Genomic DNA, 19,312 nt, shown 5'->3' with positions numbered 1-19,312 from the left:
TGGCTGCTTCAACACAAAGATGTTGTAGGCTATGTAACGCGGTGGCTGCTTCAACACAAAGATGTTGTAGGCTATGTAACGCGGTGGCTGAATGCTTCAACACAAAGATGTTGTAGGCTATGTAGGCTATGTAACGCGGTGGCTGAATGCTTCAACACAAAGATGTTGTAGGCTATGTAACGCGGTGGCTGCTTCAACACAAAGATGTTGTAGGCTATGTAACGCGGTGGCTGCTTCAACACAAAGATGTTGTAGGCTATGTAACGCGGTGGCTGCTTCAACACAAAGATGTTGTAGGCTATGTAACGCGGTGGCTGCTTCAACACAAAGATGTTGTAGGCTATGTAACGCGGTGGCTGAATGCTTCAACACAAAGATGTTGTAGGCCAGGGGTGCCCACACTTTTTCAGCTTGCGAGCTACTTTTAAAATGACCAAGTCAAAGTGAGCTACCAAGCATATTTATTTATATATATATACACTGAGTATACAGTGGAAAACAGTGGAACAGTGGAAAAACAGTGGAAACAGTGGAAAAACAGTGGAAACAGTGGAAAAACAGTGGAAAAACAGTGGGAAAACAGTAAAAAAAAAAAAAAAAAAAAATTTTTTTTTTTTTTCTTCCTCAATGCCATGCGATCGACCACACTACCTTCGCGATCGACCGGTCGATCGCGATCGACGTATTGGGCACCCCTGTTGTAGGCTATGTAGGCTATGTAACGCGGTGGCTGCTTCAACACAAAGATGTTGTAGGCTATGTAACGCGGTGGCTGAATGCTTCAACACAAAGATGTTGTAGGCTATGTAACGCGGTGGCTGAATGCTTCAACACAAAGATGTTGTAGGCTATGTAGGCTATGTAACGCGGTGGCTGCGGGTCCAAGCCGAGATCTGAATAGAGTACTGCAGGGATGATTTTTTTTGTAGGCTTACCCAGAAGTCCCTGCACTTCCTGGTTCCTATGTGTAAAAAAAGTCAGTGGGATTTTAGTATTGGGGGTTTTGGGTAATACTTGTGTGAAATAAGGTCTGTGGTTAAGAAAGGTTTATGAAACTGCGAACTTCAGCAAGATAATCTTCACAAATGAGGACCACTTCTATGACTTTTTGAACAAACAAATTATAAGGGGGGATTTGGGGGTTTTGGGAAATAAATCAATGACAAAACCCTTTGACTGCAGTAAATGTAAAGTTAGTGATTGGACTGTGTCATAATCGATCCATGTAAGCAAGTGTCAGAGTGACCCAGACAAATGGGCTCAGCAAGACAATTCTGACGTATTTAAAAAGTAATACAAAGTATTTAGAATACATTACTTAGACTAACTTGAGTAATCAAATGGAATACGTTACAAATGACATTTGAGGGCATGTATTGAGTCTGTAGTGGAATACATTTGAAAATGACTCCACTTAACCCATTGATACCTGATGCAGCATTTGTGTGTGTATCCCTTTAAGACCGCGAACCGCGTGACGCGGTTCGTGGTCTTAAAGGGATACACACACAAATGAGGGATATACATGCAAATGCTGCATCAGATATCAATGGGTTAAGGGCTCCACTGGCTCCAAAGAATGAATGTCAACATGGCGGCAACCGTAAACCCAATCTCCAGGGTTCAAGATGGCCCACCTTAAGAGTGAAATTACACTCACTAAAGTAGCCCCCCCCCCCCCTTTTTTTTTTTAACAGTCTATGGGCGGGGCATAAAAAGTCACATAACAGACTGAACAGTAACCCATGTTAAGGGCTTGTCTGGGATTCGATCCCACGATCTCCCGCTTGCAAAGCACTCGGGTTACACATGAGATGCCAACCTTTTTGCAGGGACACGAAATCTGAATGAGGGACAAGCACACACAATGTTATGAGAAATGTTTTGAGCTTTAATTGGTTGATTTGAAGAAGTTACATAGTAGTAAACCATAGACTGTATATAATCATCAGTAAACATACTGGTTACACGTGTGAAGTTTGATGAAATCATTCACCGGAGCACATGTGCATGTCAAACCTCACCTTCTCAGAATCGCTTATAAAATAGAACGCTCACACACACCCGCTCGCAGTTTGAGTCTCCACTGTGAGTCACACATCACAGTCAGCATCTTCATCATCCTTTTTATCATCATCATCATCATCATAGACATCCCCATCATCAGCAAAGTCCACAGCAGTGCAATCTTCACTCTTCACTCAGTCTGGAATACTTTCAATCGTTTTTTTGTCCGGGGGGGGTGGGGGCGTGTCCCCCCCCCCCCCAGCATGAGGCCAGCTGGTGAGTAGCTTTGATATCGACTGGCTTGGCGAAAAGACAATCCATCATGCGCTCCTCTCATGGCGTCAATGCTGACACTTCACAGCCAAATCATCTTTCAATGAGTTTTTTTTTTGGTGGTGCTTTTTTACCCCCCCCACCCCACCCCCCCTCAATTATTATTTTAAGAACATGGAATTTGGAAGGAACTGAAAGAGTACATTGTTTCTTCCTCATTTAAATCAAGTACCACAAGTAGACAGATTTCAAGTAGAGTATGGAGTATGCATTATCTTACATCCCTTGTTGCACCAAGCAGGGGGAAATACATCTGAATGCCCGTGAAAACATGATACATTGGTGCAACAAGGAAATCAAAATGCTAAAAAAATTAAAAAAAATAAAAACAGGATGATGCTACAATGATAACATAATTCAAAATAAATGTAGAAAAAACACAAAAGAGTCAAATGTTAGTTAACAGCATTTCAAAGTAAAATAAAGACAGAGAATGAAGTGGCAAGGAGAGAAAATACCTCTCCCATAGAAAAAATAATTAGTGCATCAATATCGTTACATTTTAGTTTCAACTACACTGAGCATGTAGCATGTAGCAACATACAACTGCTCGAAAGAAACTTTTTTCTTTTATTATTATTCTTTCTATAGCACTGAAACACTCAGACGCCTGATCCACCAACACACAGACATGAAGCTCCAAAATGTATCAAGAACTTTATCACCGCTACATGGCTGAGGCGAAGAGGGTTAGCTAGCAGTGATTTGAATCTTAATGTGCGTACTGGTAGTAGTGTTTGTGGTATACTGTCCGTGAGTCCAACAGTAACAAACCTTCCAAAGCAACGTATCTAAACAGTTTTAGATATGGCTTTGGTTTCCAGAGAAGCAGGCAGGGGGCGCCGGACGCTGCGCCCCTCCTGTTCACAGCCATATATCCGAATATTTCAATGTACTTAAATATGAATCCAGTATTCTAATATCGGACTATTTAAATTCATTAAATCCAATATTTGTTGAGATATAATGGCTTTGCTTCCAGAGCAGCAGGTCAGGGCTTGAGTCATTGTACCCATGTTGTTCTGGCAGAGAGGTGACGAGCTATGAAGCTTAGACCTGGAGAGTGGACCTTCTCTAGGTGTATAGGCTGCTTGGGCGGTGGTCAGAGGGTGGGGTGGGGTGGGATGGGTGCATGGGTGGGTTCACCCGAAAAGGGTATTTGTGTGCTGAAAAATGGGAGACAAGATGAGGCACATGACTTCAGGGTCGATCCACACCTGGGCAAAAATACCTTTGAATACCTTATCTTCCACGACACTTATACACACTTTTAAACACCTTAACCGACAAGGATAATACCGGTGTTATTTAAAGTTAAAGCCCATTAACTCGTGTCTGCGTGCAGGTTACATTCCCCTAGTCATTTTGCGATGCACGCCATATGTCATTCGATCCCAGCAGGCAATGCCCCAAAAAAAGACATGGATGTGACAGCAAAGTTTGTAAGGCGACATGTTTTTATGGGAGTATTTCCTGGAGGACATTCTTACATTTCTTCCTGTTGGTATCAGGTGACTGATAGTAAGCAGAACGTAACCTAATGCAGCGCTGATATGAAAACAACTCAACTCAGGCCCAGTGAACTAACGAGAATGGAAACGCTGACCAAACTCAATTAAGGCTTCATGTGTGCTGTAATGGATTATCTCGTTCTTCTGTGGACGTTGTTTTTCCTACTGTGCAAAGATGAACTGCACCAAATAGCTTCTTCTAAAGGGAGGGAAACCAAACCTGATATCTCCAACTATAGATACAGTCTGCATGTGTGGGAACGCCCACAAAATGTTATAAGGCTGGCGCGCGAGTGGGGTAAACCCCCCCCCATATATCTCAATGGGCTGACTCACCAAAGGATGGTGCTGCGGCTCTACACTACAGGATTGGGGATTCTACAGCAGGTACATAGACGTCTGTTCAGGTGTGCGTTTACTGCGGGGGTTAAATCCCCCGATCGTGTTTGCCTGGGCTGGGCTAGCAGCTAAATGCTAGCTATGTTGAATAGGGAGAACGGGAGGATTTACCCCCACCCTGACCACGCCCCCAGCCAGCTACAGCGTCTATGACGAGACATCGACTCAACCTATGCTGACTGTGTGCAGACACCAACAGGGATCATGTAAAGCAGAGGGACAACCTAGACGAATGGCACAAACTTAAGAAAACGCCGGTCTTATCCTTTAAAGGTGAACACATCATTTGAGATAAGCAAAGGGCTTCTTATATTTGCTCCCATGCATTCAACAGATATCCAGCTACTTCTCAGCCCAGGTTTGCACTAGTTTGGACCCTTGAGTCTCATTATTAAGGTTGGGATACTCGTGATACCCTGTGATACTTTGAGGGCAGCTGAGTTGACCAACACAAGAAATTGGCAACTGGAAAAAGGGAGTTCCATGTTGAACAAAAGTAGTGAAAAACGTACTCTTAAAAGCACGTAACTACAGTAAGTGTTGACCCGGTATCATGGCCTTCAGAGCGGTGTCAGAAGATGAAGGTGTTTTGAAGAAGTACCAGTGTGGATACAGAGGGGATAATGTGTCAGATAGGTCCCGCTAAAGTCCTGGAAGGACTCGTTGGAGGAAGTAGGTCAGCCCGACTTTAGCTACAACGACAAGCTCAAATCCCCGGAGAACGTGAAGTGACATCGATTCGGACTCCCCCCCCCCCCTCTTCGATCCATACAGATCAAACGGTCAACTCAAGAACCGAAACAACGCCGGTGCCTTTTACGCCGCTAGATCGTTTAATGCCCGAACTGACTCTTGATTCCCACTTTGAGTTTCCCCACTTTGAAATCCGATTGGATTCCCGGGGCGATTCTGGTTCTTCTTGGTCCGTCCTGCACTACAGCAGGTCGGGCAGGTGGCTGTAGACAGAGTCCAGCAGCGTCTGGCTGGCCTCCTGGCTCTTGACGCCGGCGATCTCAAACAGGCGGTCGAGCTTGTCCTCGGCGGCGGGGATCTCCTCGATGACGTGCAGCTCCTCGGGGTTCAGGATGTGCAGCATGTCGTCGAAGATGGGCTGCAGGTCGCACGGGTCCAGGCGCACCTGCCGCAGCACGGTGTCTTTCTTCTCTGGAGGGCAGAAGAGAGAAACGTTTGCATACAGCGATGATAATAATAACAGTAAGTTTATTCATACAAGGCTTAAAAAGCCACCAGGATCTGGCCTGGCTGTGGCCTTACAAGGCTTAAAAACCCACCAGGATCTGGCCTGGCTGTGGCCTTACAAGGCTTAAAAAGCCACCAGGATCTGGCCTGGCTGTGGCCCCACAGGGTGAGGAGAGTGGGAGGGTTCTAACAATAATAAAGCAAGATAAAGCAAAACACAATCAAATATACATTAAATGATAAAAGTGACATTGAACGGACCAAAAGCTGTAGAAATTAAAAACAAAATAGGCCCTACAGTGTGTTGTACCTCTTCTAAGTTCCAAGTTATTATGAATATCTTAACTGCTTAATTGTATTTCTAACCCCAGTTAGTCATAATAGTAGTAGCTGTGGTATTTAAAAATCAAAAGATGATAATATGATGATTATTATTATTCACTGTAAACATTCTTCAAAACTATCCATCTATCTTTGAAGCGAGATATAAAAAAAGTGAATGTTTAATTTGAATGTGAAACTGAAATGTGAAATTCAAGTGTCTTAAATACGATGGTTAAAGAATCCCCGGTTGTTTTCAAGCTGCTAATTCAAACAAACCATTTTTGTACATACAGTACTTGATGTCAGTAAATACAAAATAAGGGTAGAAAAACGAGAGCACTACCCCAGGTGTCCAGATGGGGGCAGTCAACACACACACACATCGATATCTGACTGCACGGCTGTCACATTATGACTGAGGCGTGTCTGAACATTTTGCTAAGCGTGTGAAAACGTGACACCAGGTGATATACAATATCTTCAGAGGCCACTGCCAAGAAAGCCAGCCTTCACTCTGACCACCAGGAACGCTGTGTCAAATCCAGCCTTCACTCTGACCACCAGGAACGCTGTGTCAAAGCCAGCCTTCACTCTGACCACCAGGAACGCTGTGTCAAATCCAGCCTTCACTCTGACCACCAGGAACGCTGTGTCAAATCCAGCCTTCACTCTGACCACCAGGAACGCTGTGTCAAAGCCAGCCTTCACTCTGACCACCAGGAACGCTGTGTCAGAGGAAAGAGTTCTGCAACATTGTTTGATCACATTTATTCAGCAGTTTCCCTGAGGAGTCGATCTCTGGGGGAGTTTCCAGTTCAATCGCTCTCTTTTTGAAGTCTGGAGGGCAGAAGTTCAGTGAGTTTCTGGAGTACGAGCGCCCGCTTGGCCTTGGAGAGTAGTTGTTCATATTCTTTACGGTTGCATGCTGTGAATAATGTCTACTCTACTAGAATAACAGACACAAAACACACACCTGTCTACTACTCTACTAGAATAACAGACACAAAACACACACCTGCTGACTGCCTGCCACGATGGCCTAAAGGAGAACACCCCGCCCTTCTAATTGAGACGCCATCTTTGCCAGAATGAAACTCTAGTGTCAGGTCACGCGTGATCTGTCAGGTCACGCGTGATCACTAGCATGCAAATGAGCTTTTAGCTAAATCCGACATATTTACTGTTATCATATATAGATGACTCTGTATAGGTAACTGTTCATTAATGTGTAACTGTCCTGACCAAATAAACAAATACAGTCAAAGTAAAGCATGAAATGATTGCGCACGAGAAGTGACGAAGCCAAACTTAAGGGGGAAATCCAAAACTGGCTCCTGTTTCAAGCAGTCATTTTCTTTTCTGAAATTAATTTGAGGACATAAAACGGTAGCTGCACTATGCAAATTTTGCACGAGATATAACTATTTGAATTTTGAAGACTACAGTAAAGAAGGGCACACAGTAATTCATGTTTACCAACTCAGCCGGTCGGCGAAAGTTCTCGAGCCACGTTGGAGAAACGTGACGCGGGATTTCCAGACATGACGGCGTGTTGTTGACACACGACTCACATGACAGCACATGTGTTTCAACATGTCATCGAGAGGTCAGGGTTCCCCCGCTGAAATGGCTGCCATTGATGATGTGGGGTCCAGTCGACTGTGTGTGTGTGTGTCTGTCTGTGTGTGTGTGTGTGTGTGTGTGTGTGTGTGTGTGTGTGTGTGTGTGTGTGTGTGTGTGTGTGTGTGTGTGTGTGTGTGTGTGCGTGTGTGCGTGCGCCACAGTTATAACCGCGCTGACCGCGGATCATAAAAAACAACATTCTGATTAATAGCGGATGGGTTGCGGGCGGGTGAAACGATGTGTCATTAATGAGGAAAAATCATATTAATTACGTTCTCTAGTCTATGGACGTATTTTAAGCTTCATTTTTCGTCAGGCACATTCTTAGCCGCCTATTGTAGGACCCCCCAAAGGACCCAAGGCAGTGCGGTAAACAAAACAATAGCCATGCGCTAGGTCGCTAGGCTCACCTTTGGTAATGAAGGAGCCGGTCCGGCTGAGGGCGGAGTCTTTGCTGGAGGTGGAGTCACAGCGGAGCAGCGGCTCTGATTCGTCGGGGAAGAAGCCCTTGGTGCGGTCCACCGGAGACTGCTCCACCAGCCCGCTGCTGCCGCCGCTGCCCGGGGAGTCCAGAGGCTTGTGGATGGGACTGAGGCTTTGGCTTACATTCACTGAGCTCATCAGCTGGTTAATGTCAAACTGCAGGAGGGAGAGGGAGAAGATCATAATCAAGTCATAAAGTAAGCTTTAAAGTTTATTTGTATAGTGCTCATCTAATGCTTCACAAAAAACAAATGATTCTTTTCATTATGGATTCATCTGTTGATTATTTTCTCGACTAAGTGAAGGGTTTGGTCTATAAAATGTCACAAAATGGTTAAAAATGTCAATCACTTTTCCCCCAAAGCCCAAGATGACATCCCCAAATGTCTTCTGACCAATTGTCTAAATAATGAATTGATAATAAAAATTGGTGATAAAAGTTGGCGATTCATTTTCTGTCGATCGACTAATCAATTAATGGACTAATCATTGCAGCAGCTCTACAGAAAACAAAGCCTAACTATACAGTGTTACAGTATACACAGTGTTATAAGTATACAGTGTTACAGTATACACAGTGTTATAAGTATACAGTGTTACAGTATACACAGTGTTATAAGTATACAGTGTTACAGTATACACAGTGTTATAAGTATACAGTGTTACAGTATACACAGTGTTATAAGTATACAGTGTTACAGTATACACAGTGTTATAAGTATACAGTGTTACAGTATACACAGTGTTATAAGTATACAGTGTTACAGTATACACAGTGTTATAAGTATACAGTGTTACAGTATACACAGTGTTATAAGTATACAGTGTTACAGTATACACAGTGTTATAAGTATACAGTGTTACAGTATACACAGTGTTATAAGTACACAGTGTTACAGTATACACAGTGTTATAAGTACACAGTGTTACAGTATACACAGTGTTATAAGTATACAGTGTTACAGTATACACAGTGTTATAAGTATACAGTGTTACAGTATACACAGTGTTATAAGTATACAGTGTTACAGTATACACAGTGTTATAAGTATACAGTGTTACAGTATACACAGTGTTATAAGTATACAGTGTTACAGTATACACAGTGTTATAAGTACACAGTGTTACAGTATACACAGTGTTATAAGTATACAGTGTTACAGTATACACAGTGTTATAAGTATACAGTGTTACAGTATACACAGTGTTATAAGTATACAGTGTTACAGTATACACAGTGTTATAAGTATACAGTGTTACAGTATACACAGTGTTATAAGTATACAGTGTTACAGTATACACAGTGTTATAAGTACACAGTGTTACAGTATACACAGTGTTATAAGTATACAGTGTTACAGTATACACAGTGTTATAAGTATACAGTGTTACAGTATACACAGTGTTATAAGTATACAGTGTTACAGTATACACAGTGTTATAAGTATACAGTGTTCTCTGTGTGTGTGTGGGTCGGGTAGCACAGCAAGTACTGTAAATCCCTATCACAAACAAATACACAAACTCTCTGTTTATCTCACATACAAAGTCCGACTTTCTGTGATTTTTCTCCCTTTCTCTCTCACACACACACACACACACACACACACACACACACACACACACACACACACACACACACACACACACACACACACACACACACACACACACACACACACACAGCCTTGTATTAACTGCCCACAGCACAGAGCACATGGGCTCCTGTCACACACTGGATAAACAGTCATTCAATTCAACAGCTCTGTACTGCAGCACAGGAGACGGACTCCACGTCTGTATCTCTATTCAACTCTGTCCCCCTGACTCTCTTCTGCCTCTCCATCCTTAGATAATGTTACAACCCCGGGAGACGAGGAAGTCACAAAAGGAGGGAGTCACACGCCAAAGTAAAGGTCATGATCATTTATCACCTAAAACTAAGGACTAAACAAACTACTACAAAGCAAAAGCACAGAACAAAGAGGTAGAGAGACAATAAATGAGGCCATTTACACCTGGCGTTAACATGTGTTTTCTGTGATCAGATTGCAATCAGATTATGTTTTATCACTTGAAAGTACAGGTGTAAACACCCCCAAAACGCATTGAAGAAGGATTGCAATCTGATCAGCCAAACCACCTCCGGAGGTGGTCAGGGATGCGTTGTGTACACATTGAACACAAGTGTAAATGCAATGTGTCCTCTCAAACTGGATACAGCAACTTTATATGCAGATTGAGAGGACAACCATTTCTGAAAACCACATGTTAACGCCAGGTGTAAATGGAATCAGGCTGAAGTGATAAAATACAATCTGATTGCAATCTGATAGCAGAAAACGCATGTTAACGCCAGGTGTAAATGGCCTCATTGAGTGGTCTGCAGGCTTTTAAAGCCCAAGGAGTACACCGGGCCCAGGTGCACCCAATCAGCCTAACGACGGCAACCACCACCGCAAACTCCTGTTTTTTTTATTCTGTCTTCATCCCTCTCTTTCTGTGTTTATTTCAAAAATTCATTTGAAAAGCTCAACAGCATTTTCTTCCAACCAAAGTAGACCTTAGCAGCAGCTAGCTAGCAGCTAGGGGTTGTGTAACTATTTTCTCTCAACTGAACTACACCCTATCTGGCAGCTACAGTAGCAGCTAGCGGGTGTAGTTCAATCGGCTATCAGCTCACAAGGTCTGTGGATTATCTTGAGTAACGGGGTCATGACTTCTGGAAAGAGACATTGCTGTTGAGTTTTTCAAATGTATTTTTGTATGTTTTTCGGCATGTGGCGCTTTGAGCACCGCAAGTCAAGTGCCATCCACTTCCATTGTATTCAATATCTCCAAAATTTGCCAACTCAAAGATGATCTCGATCAGCGGTTCACAACCTTTTCCGACTCGCGGGCCGCTTGAAAATCAAAAAAATGTTGGCAGCCCACATCCGAGCGTAAACAGTACACAGGCCAAATAATGTGCTTATCAGCACCACACAGAAATCACAAACTAAATGTGAGGGGCTGTCTGCAATAGGCTAATTAATCAAATAAGTGATTACAAATTAAATACCAGTATCATTAAGAGAAATTGAGAAATGCATTCTCATACATAATAATAATAATAATACTAATAATAATAATAATAATAATTTAGCTCATAATGTTTTGCCAATTATTTGGCACTTGCAATACCTTCGCAGCCCACCAGTGGACCCTGCCCCACAGGTTGGGAATGGCTGATCTAGATGGATAAACAGCACTACAGTGTGTATACTGTATATTTGATTTTGGGGTGAACAGTCCATCTATGAACAGTCCATGTCTGGTCCTTGTAGCCTCCATCGTCGGTCCCTGTTTCTCTCTTATCCTTCCATGTCTGTCTGTTTTTCTCTCTCCATACCACTTTGTTCTGTCTCCTTTCTCTCTTCACCTCTTTACAGTAAACAGCTCCATCTCTTCCTCTCCATCCCCCTTTTCTCTCTTTCTGTTTCTCCTTTTATAATCCTCACATCTCCCTCTTTCTTTTCCCCCTCTCTCCTCCTCTCTCCTCCCACCACTCACCCATAACCCCCCCCCCCCCCTCTCTCTCTCTCTCTTTGGTGTGGTAATGCTCTCTCTCTCTCTCTCTCTCTCTCTCTTTGGTGTGGTAATTTCCCTGTGGTCTGAACCAGTAGTGACCGGTTTGGGGATGAGCTCATGAGAGCCAGCGTGACTGCAGTCAGACCTAAAGGTCGCAGCAGCAGAGAGGTCACAGAGGAAATCCAACCCGGCTTGAAACCACATTAGAACACAGAACTTGACCGTCTGACGGGGAAAAATCCATGGTTTTCCATTGGATTTCTGCTCAATATCAAATCAGATCTACAGTATCTAGATTAGAAACAAACAACAGTACTGTTCTCTCTCTTTCCCTCTCTCTCATTTTCATTATCTCTATTCAATAATGTCTCTGGGTCAGTAGGCCACAGCGTGACGTACAGCTTATTATGAGATACAAACACTCTCTGTCTGGTAACGTGAGTGACCTCACATTCTGTTCTGCTCCACGGGTCAGTCTGGACCTTCCACAGTGTGGACTTCCACCAGCTCACAGCCACTTCCTGAAATATCAATGTAACCGGGCCAATCAGAGAGCTGCGTTGTAGTCGATGATGTAACCGGGCCAATCAGGGCCGATGCAGGCGAAACAGTAATGGTGCCTCGCGAAGCAGCGAGCGGTAACGGAGCGGACTTTCTCGGCGGAAAAGACGTTTCCGCCGCCCCCTTCCGAGTGGATTTGGTGACGCTGATTGGCTGAAGGAGTTGTCTGTCAAGGCAACTACTCATCACAAAGGCACGCACACTCAGGCATGTGTGCACAAAGACCCACACAAACGCGCACCGCGCACGCACGCACGCACGCACACACGCACGCACGCACGCACGCACGCAAACACACACACACACACACACACACACACACACACACACACACACACACACACACACACACACACACACACACTCCAGGGACCAACACAGAGAGACCCATAAGGGAGGACAGAGGACCTCCAGGGACCAACACAGAGAGGCCCATAAGGGAGAACAGAGCACCTCCAGGGACCAACACAGAGAGAGCCATAAGGGAGGACAGAGGACCTCCAGGGACCGACACAGAGAGAGCCATAAGGGAGGACAGAGGACCTCCAGGGACCGACACAGAGAGACCCATACGGGAGGACAGAGGACCTCCAGGGACCAACACAGAGAGACCCATAAGGGAGAACAGAGGACCTCCATGGACCGACACAGAGAGAGCCATAAGGGAGAACAGAGGGCCTCCAGGGACCGACACAGAGAGACCCATACGGGAGGACAGAGGACCTCCAGGGACTGTCACGACATCTCCATTCACTCCAATTGACCAGTTTTTTACTCTCAAGAGTTCCAGGAAGTAAGGTCCTGGATTAAGCAGCACTGTCGAGTTGCAGCAAAATGGACAGTTTGTGTTGTACTTTGAAAGTTTTTTCTTTTTCTTGGAATCAAATTGTACATTATCAGCTTTATTTTAGCATGCAAAAGTAGCGCGAGACCCTTTCCTGGCTGTTCATTGGCTAATGAGTCACGCATTTTGGTCCTCCGCTGACTCCACTCTCTCTCTAGAGGACACTAGCTCGGACAAGCTCAAAATGATCCGGAGCCGAGTGCACCAGCTGGGCGTACGCCTAGGTGTAACGCTACGTCCGACGTAGAACTCAAAGTTACGACTAACTTAATTTTATGACTAGTGCACCATGTAGTCTTAAGCCCTGTATGCGCTGCGCCTGGGTGTAACTTTTACGTCTGGTATGGAGCAGGCGTAAAAGTTACACCCAATGCGTACCCATACTGACTGGCAGCTCATGCGCGTAGCCACGGGTGTGCCAGGGTGTGCAAATGCCACCCAGACAGGCCGCTGGCACACCTAAAAAAAATGGGGTAAAAAAGGTTTTTTGTTTTGTCTGCAAAACACATCAACGCTGTCATGCACTGTGTCCAACTTATCCTATGTGCGAATAGAAATCACGCTCCGCTGACCTATGTGCCCCGGAGCATCATGGGAATAGTTAAGCTGTCGTCCACGTAAAGTAAACAAATGCACGCACAGCTGTAGCAGCAGCAGCAGCCCAAATCAAGAAGACATGAAACAAAGCTCGCTTTTAAGCTTTTTCGGCAAAGGCAAGAAACGTCGCTTTGACGACGAGGAAGAAGATGACTCGTTGTCACCCTCCCCCTCAACAAGTGCGGATTGTAGTGCACCCGTTCCCGCACCTGTATTGGTGGTGTACAGTGGAGAAGAGACAGACGATTATGAAGAAGATGATGCAGCCGAAACAATGACGTTAACAGCGGGGAACGCAGCCAACAACACACTGGAGGTTTGTGCAGAGCCAGAGGACACTGAGAACGCTACAGATCTCTCTGCAGTAGACGAACCTGCATGCCAACCAAATTTGCGTTCTTTCCCGACTAGAACACTCATTGGAAAAAGTAGGTGAGACTTTTTTGAGATACTAAACAAAGTGGTTTTACATGTTGCCAAAAAATACAATTTAATTGACTGCTTCTACCTGCTAATAATGAGTGTGAAAAGGAGCAAACAACACACAAATATTCCTCTAAATCTGGTTTGAAAAGACCCAAATGGTTCGCCCCCTGGCATACCCTGGCTTTCTGTGGCACACCCAATGAGCCAAGTCTGGCTACGCTACTGTGGCAGCTGTCTCATCTTGATCTGCACTGTCGGGACTGACAGCTCTGTGCTGTCAGTGCCGTTCAGTCCTGTGATGCGGGGGAATCTTCTCCAAAAATATCGATTGATATGTGCTGTAAATGGACGTTTTGTGCGCAGGACCTCCGCTCGTCGGCGGGTTTTTAAAAGCCGATGCATCGGAAGATCTTCCCATTTCTTCCTGACTTCGTCAACTGCCCGCAGTGCGCAGTCCGCCATCACATTCATTACTAATTGCACTTGTGATTCTGTTTTTGTGTTGGCGCTGTTAAATTGAGCTGTGAGAACGTTTCTACGCTTTGAATACAACTCTATAATTCTGAGCTGAGTTGGAGCTGTCTGTCAGCTGTCTCGTGCTCGTCTGAGAGAAGTGTGTTGCTTGGCAACAAGCACGTATCCACGTGGACGCGCACGTCCGCACCCTAAAGACCGGGCGCAGCTACGACCATGGTAAGTCAGGCTTGGTGCACTCGGTGTAAATTCAAATCACAACGTCGGGCGTAGCTAAGACCGGCGTAACAGTTAAGACCTACTTTTTTACGCCCAGCTGGTGCACTCGGCTCCAGGATGTTCATCTCCGTGGAACAGATCTGATCTTCTCATGTCTAAACCAGCGCTTCTTCTCACCCGTTTGGGCTGGAAGCAGCACAAAAATGAAGCGATGCTCAAATATTGTTGCTGTTGTTGTTTTTGTAGAAGATGTTGGAACATGTCGGCATTTTGAATCTATGAGCCACTGAAATAAATGCTTTTTTAATCTGGTTCCTTCCTCAGTGTGATGTTTTTATTGGAGTGCCAGGAGTGATCTGTTTGTCTTCTCTTTTTAGACTACTTGGTTAATTATAGGAGGAAATCCCAAGGCTGCAAATACTCACTCCCCCCTGCCTCCCCCCCCGCCTCCCCCCCGCCTCCCCCGGGAGAATCCAGAGACGTCACAAAGATGTACTATGCTGGAGCAGCAGTGTGTTGTGCTGTGTGGGCAGCAGGCTGTGTTGGCAGGCTGCACCTGGACTGCAGGAGTCCTTACCAGCACCCTAGGGTGCTGCTCTGTACCTCACTGGAACAACCTCCCAATGTCAGCAGAGTCAGTGGTCACAGAATGACTCTCTGAATCACCTTTCAGGATGACTCACTGCGATTGCTGGGGATTTTGGTCTGTTTTCCACAAAGCAACGAGTGTGTGTGTGTGTGTGTGTGTGCGTGTGTGTGTGTGTGTGTGGTGTGTGTGTGTGTGTGTGTGTGTGTGTGTGTGTGTGTGTGTGCGCGTGCATGCGTGTGTGTGTGTGTGTGTGTGTGTTTTATTTTGATGTTCTGGGTCTCATCATTAAAGGGACTGAGTGGCCTCTAATGGAACCACACTCAGTTAGGGCGGAAATTGTCTTCCAGTGTTGCTTTAGTTTAGAACAAGGAAAGACAAATGATAAAGTCTTCCCTACTCTCTCTCTCTCTCTTCTCTCTCTCTCTCTCTCTCTCTCTCTCTCTCTCTGTCTCTCTCTAATACTGTAAGTGATAATTGTCCTTTCTGCTCACAAAGAGAAACGGTTTATCATTGTTTTTCAGACTGTGGTAGACTGAGACCTCTGTTTCAGATGCTAGAGCAGATGTTCAGGAGTTTTGGGGAATTTTTTTCTAAACAGATGTTCATCCTAGGATACAGATACAGTCAAAACAAAAGAGTGAAGTGTCAATTGTTTAACTTCATTTTGGGTCAAGCAAAGATGGCCATCTATTTTAGCAGAAGGAATAATGTAGAAGGTTCTTTGGACTTTCATGTAAAAACAATTTTTGTCAGAATGGTCAAAGCCAGGTTGAAAGTGGATTACAATTTCTACAGTATTACAAATAATCTGGAAGAATTTATGAATATATGGTGTCTTGATGATGTTTTATGCTCAGTTATGGAAGATGGGCTGACGTTTGGGCTGTTTTTGAGCTGATTTATGTCTGTACTGTTTGTTACCGTATATGCTTCTTGAAAATGGCATCATAGAAATGAATTGATTGTTTGAGAAATAAAGATGTTTTGAAAAAAAAAAAAAAAAAAAATCTCTCTCTTGTCTCTCTCTCTCTCTCTCTCTCTCTCTCTGTCTCTCTCTCTCTCTTGTCTCTCTCTCTCTCTCTGTCTGTCTCTCTCTCTCTCTCTCTGTCTCTCTCTCTCTCTTGTCTCTCTCTCTCTCTCTCTCTTGTCTCTCTCTCTCTCTCTCTCTCTCTTGTCTCTCTCTCTATCTCTCTCTCTCTCTCTCTCTCTCTCGCTCTCCCTGTCTTTTGTGAATAAATTTAATCAAAATCGAATCAAGGAAACCCACAGAGTCCATTTACTAAAAAAAAAAAATATATATATATACTTTTACAGTATATTGCTCACAACAAGATTGTTGTGCTTCTCTCGTGGCAAAACTTTGTTCTGTTTAATCACTTTCCCTAAATGGATTATTCTGATGACTGATTTCTTATTTTGGCTTCAGTTTGAAAATGAAGCAATGAAGAAAATGAAGCAATCCATCTAATCTCATCATGAGACGCAGGGAAATATATATTTTGCTAGACGATGTGTTTAGAAGAGCATTCTCCCGTTGTTCAGACAGTCTTGCTATAGTGTAGCGTTATATTTTACATGCTGTTTTTGTCAAGGCGTTCCTGAGATATCACGTTAACGAGCATCGGACAGACGTATGGATGGACGAACAGACGGACAACCCGAAAACATAATGCCTATCGCCGGCGGAGGCATAAAAAGAATCCAACTCATATTAGATATGTAATAAAATCCTATAAAATCTGATGTGAGTTGCCTATCTGAATATCGCGTATGTCTACTTTGCTCTCTCTTCCTCTGTCATCTTTCTATCATTTTCCTCACACACACACACACACACACACACACACACACACACACACACACACACACACACACACACACACACACACACACACACACACACACACACACACACACACATTTAAATACTTTTATTTGGATCTAGAGTACAGCAAATATTACAGAGAAGGCCGCAGTACAGTACATTTATATTGAACCAGACACTGATGCATGTACTTCTTAAGCACAGGAAAAGACATTGAAGGCACATTGCAAGCAGTAATCTGGTAGCATCCATACTTAGGACCTTTCTTGCCTGCGTTATCGGCGGCAGTTACAACGGGTGCGTTTAGGATGGTATTAGTGCGTTTTGGCTGGAGAGCTAGCGTTTGCTGCTGCCGCCATGTTGGCTTCACACACACACACACACACACACACACACACACACACACACACACACACACTCACACACACACATGCAAACGCACACAGACCTGTCCCACCATAGAGTTTAAGTTCATCCTCAAGTCACTGCAGAAACACTTGATTACATCACTGCTTCCATTTCCTCTGGTCTGGTAATATCATCTCATCCACTATGGATCCAGAGAGAGAGAAGGACCAAAAGCCATCATGCCCCTTTATGAAGTGGTGGTGACAGGCAGCATAAAGCCATCATGCCCCGTTATGAAGTGGTGGTGACAGGCAGCATAAAGCCATCATGCCCCGTTATGAAGTGGTGGTGACAGGCAGCATAAAGCCATCGTGCCCCGTTATGAAGTGGTGGTGACAGGCAGCATAAAGCCATCATGCCCCGTTATGAAGTGGCGGTGACAGGCAGCATAAAGCCATCATGCCCCGTTATGAAGTGGTGGTGACAGGCAGCATAAAGCCATCGTGCCCCGTTATGAAGTGGTGGTGACAGGCAGCATAAAGCCATCATGCCCCGTTATGAAGTGGTGGTGACAGGCAGCATAAAGCCATCATGCCCCGTTATGAAGTGGTGGTGACAGGCAGCATAAAGCCATCGTGCCCCGTTATGAAGTGGTGGTGACAGGCAGCATAAAGCCATCATGCCCCGTTATGAAGTGGTGGTGACAGGCAGCATAAAGCCATCATGCCCCGTTATGAAGTGGTGGTGACAGGCAGCATAAAGCCATCATGCCCCGTTATGAAGTGGTGGTGACAGGCAGCATAAAGCCATCATGCCCCGTTATGAAGTGGTGGTGACAGGCAGCATAAAGCCATCATGCCCCGTTATGAAGTGGTGGTGACAGGCAGCATAAAGCCATCGTGCCCCGTTATGAAGTGGTGGTGACAGGCAGCATGAAGCCATCGTGCCCCGTTATGAAGTGGTGGTGACAGGCAGCATAAAGCCATCATGCCCCGTTATGAAGTGGTGGTGACAGGCAGCATAAAGCCATCATGCCCCGTTATGAAGTGGTGGTGACAGGCAGCATAAAGCCATCATGCCCCGTTATGAAGTGGTGGTGACAGGCAGCATAAAGCCATCGTGCCCCGTTATGAAGTGGTGGTGACAGGCAGCATAAAGCCATCGTGCCCCGTTATGAAGTGGTGGTGACAGGCAGCATAAAGCCATCGTGCCCCGTTATGAAGTGGTGGTGACAGGCAGCATAAAGCCATCGTGCCCCGTTATGAAGTGGTGGTGACAGGCAGCATAAAGCCATCATGCCCCGTTATGAAGTGGTGGTGACAGGCAGCATAAAGCCATCGTGCCCCGTTATGAAGTGGTGGTGACAGGCAGCATAAAGCCATCGTGCCCCGTTATGAAGTGGTGGTGACAGGCAGCATAAAGCCATCATGCCCCGTTATGAAGTGGTGGTGACAGGCAGCATAAAGCCATCGTGCCCCGTTATGAAGTGGTGGTGACAGGCAGCATAAAGCCATCGTGCCCCGTTATGAAGTGGTGGTGACAGGCAGCATAAAGCCATCGTGCCCCGTTATGAAGTGGTGGTGACAGGCAGCATAAAGCCATCGTGCCCCGTTATGAAGTGGTGGTGACAGGCAGCATAAAGCCATCGTGCCCCGTTATGAAGTGGTGGTGACAGGCAGCATAAAGCCATCGTGCCCCGTTATGAAGTGGTGGTGACAGGCAGCATAAAGCCATCGTGCCCCGTTATGAAGTGGTGGTGACAGGCAGCATAAAGCCATCGTGCCCCGTTATGAAGTGGTGGTGACAGGCAGCATAAAGCCATCGTGCCCCGTTATGAAGTGGTGGTGACAGGCAGCATAAAGCCATCATGCCCCGTTATGAAGTGGTGGTGACAGGCAGCATAAAGCCATCGTGCCCCGTTATGAAGTGGTGGTGACAGGCAGCATAAAGCCATCGTGCCCCGTTATGAAGTGGTGGTG

General features: G+C 45.1%; 1 protein-coding gene across 1 annotated transcript in view; it reads right to left on the bottom strand.

Annotated features, from left to right (window-relative positions):
- Positions 1–5,184: 5,184 nt before the first annotated feature.
- tnfrsf21 (tumor necrosis factor receptor superfamily, member 21) overlaps positions 5,185–19,312 on the bottom strand; it is a gene marked incomplete at both ends in the record, with an annotated part of 64,418 nt that continues 50,290 nt past the window's right edge. The window contains 2 exons of the mRNA XM_083643075.1: positions 5,185–5,414; positions 7,808–8,036. Of these exons, the coding sequence (XP_083499201.1) occupies positions 5,185–5,414; positions 7,808–8,036 (459 nt within the window). The remainder of the gene's footprint in view (positions 5,415–7,807; positions 8,037–19,312) is intronic.

The sequence above is a fragment of the Poromitra crassiceps genome (assembly GCF_964638095.1).
Source record: "Poromitra crassiceps genome assembly, chromosome: 9".
Lineage (NCBI taxonomy): Eukaryota > Metazoa > Chordata > Actinopteri > Beryciformes > Melamphaidae > Poromitra > Poromitra crassiceps.
This window is presented reverse-complemented; position numbering and strand designations above follow the sequence as displayed.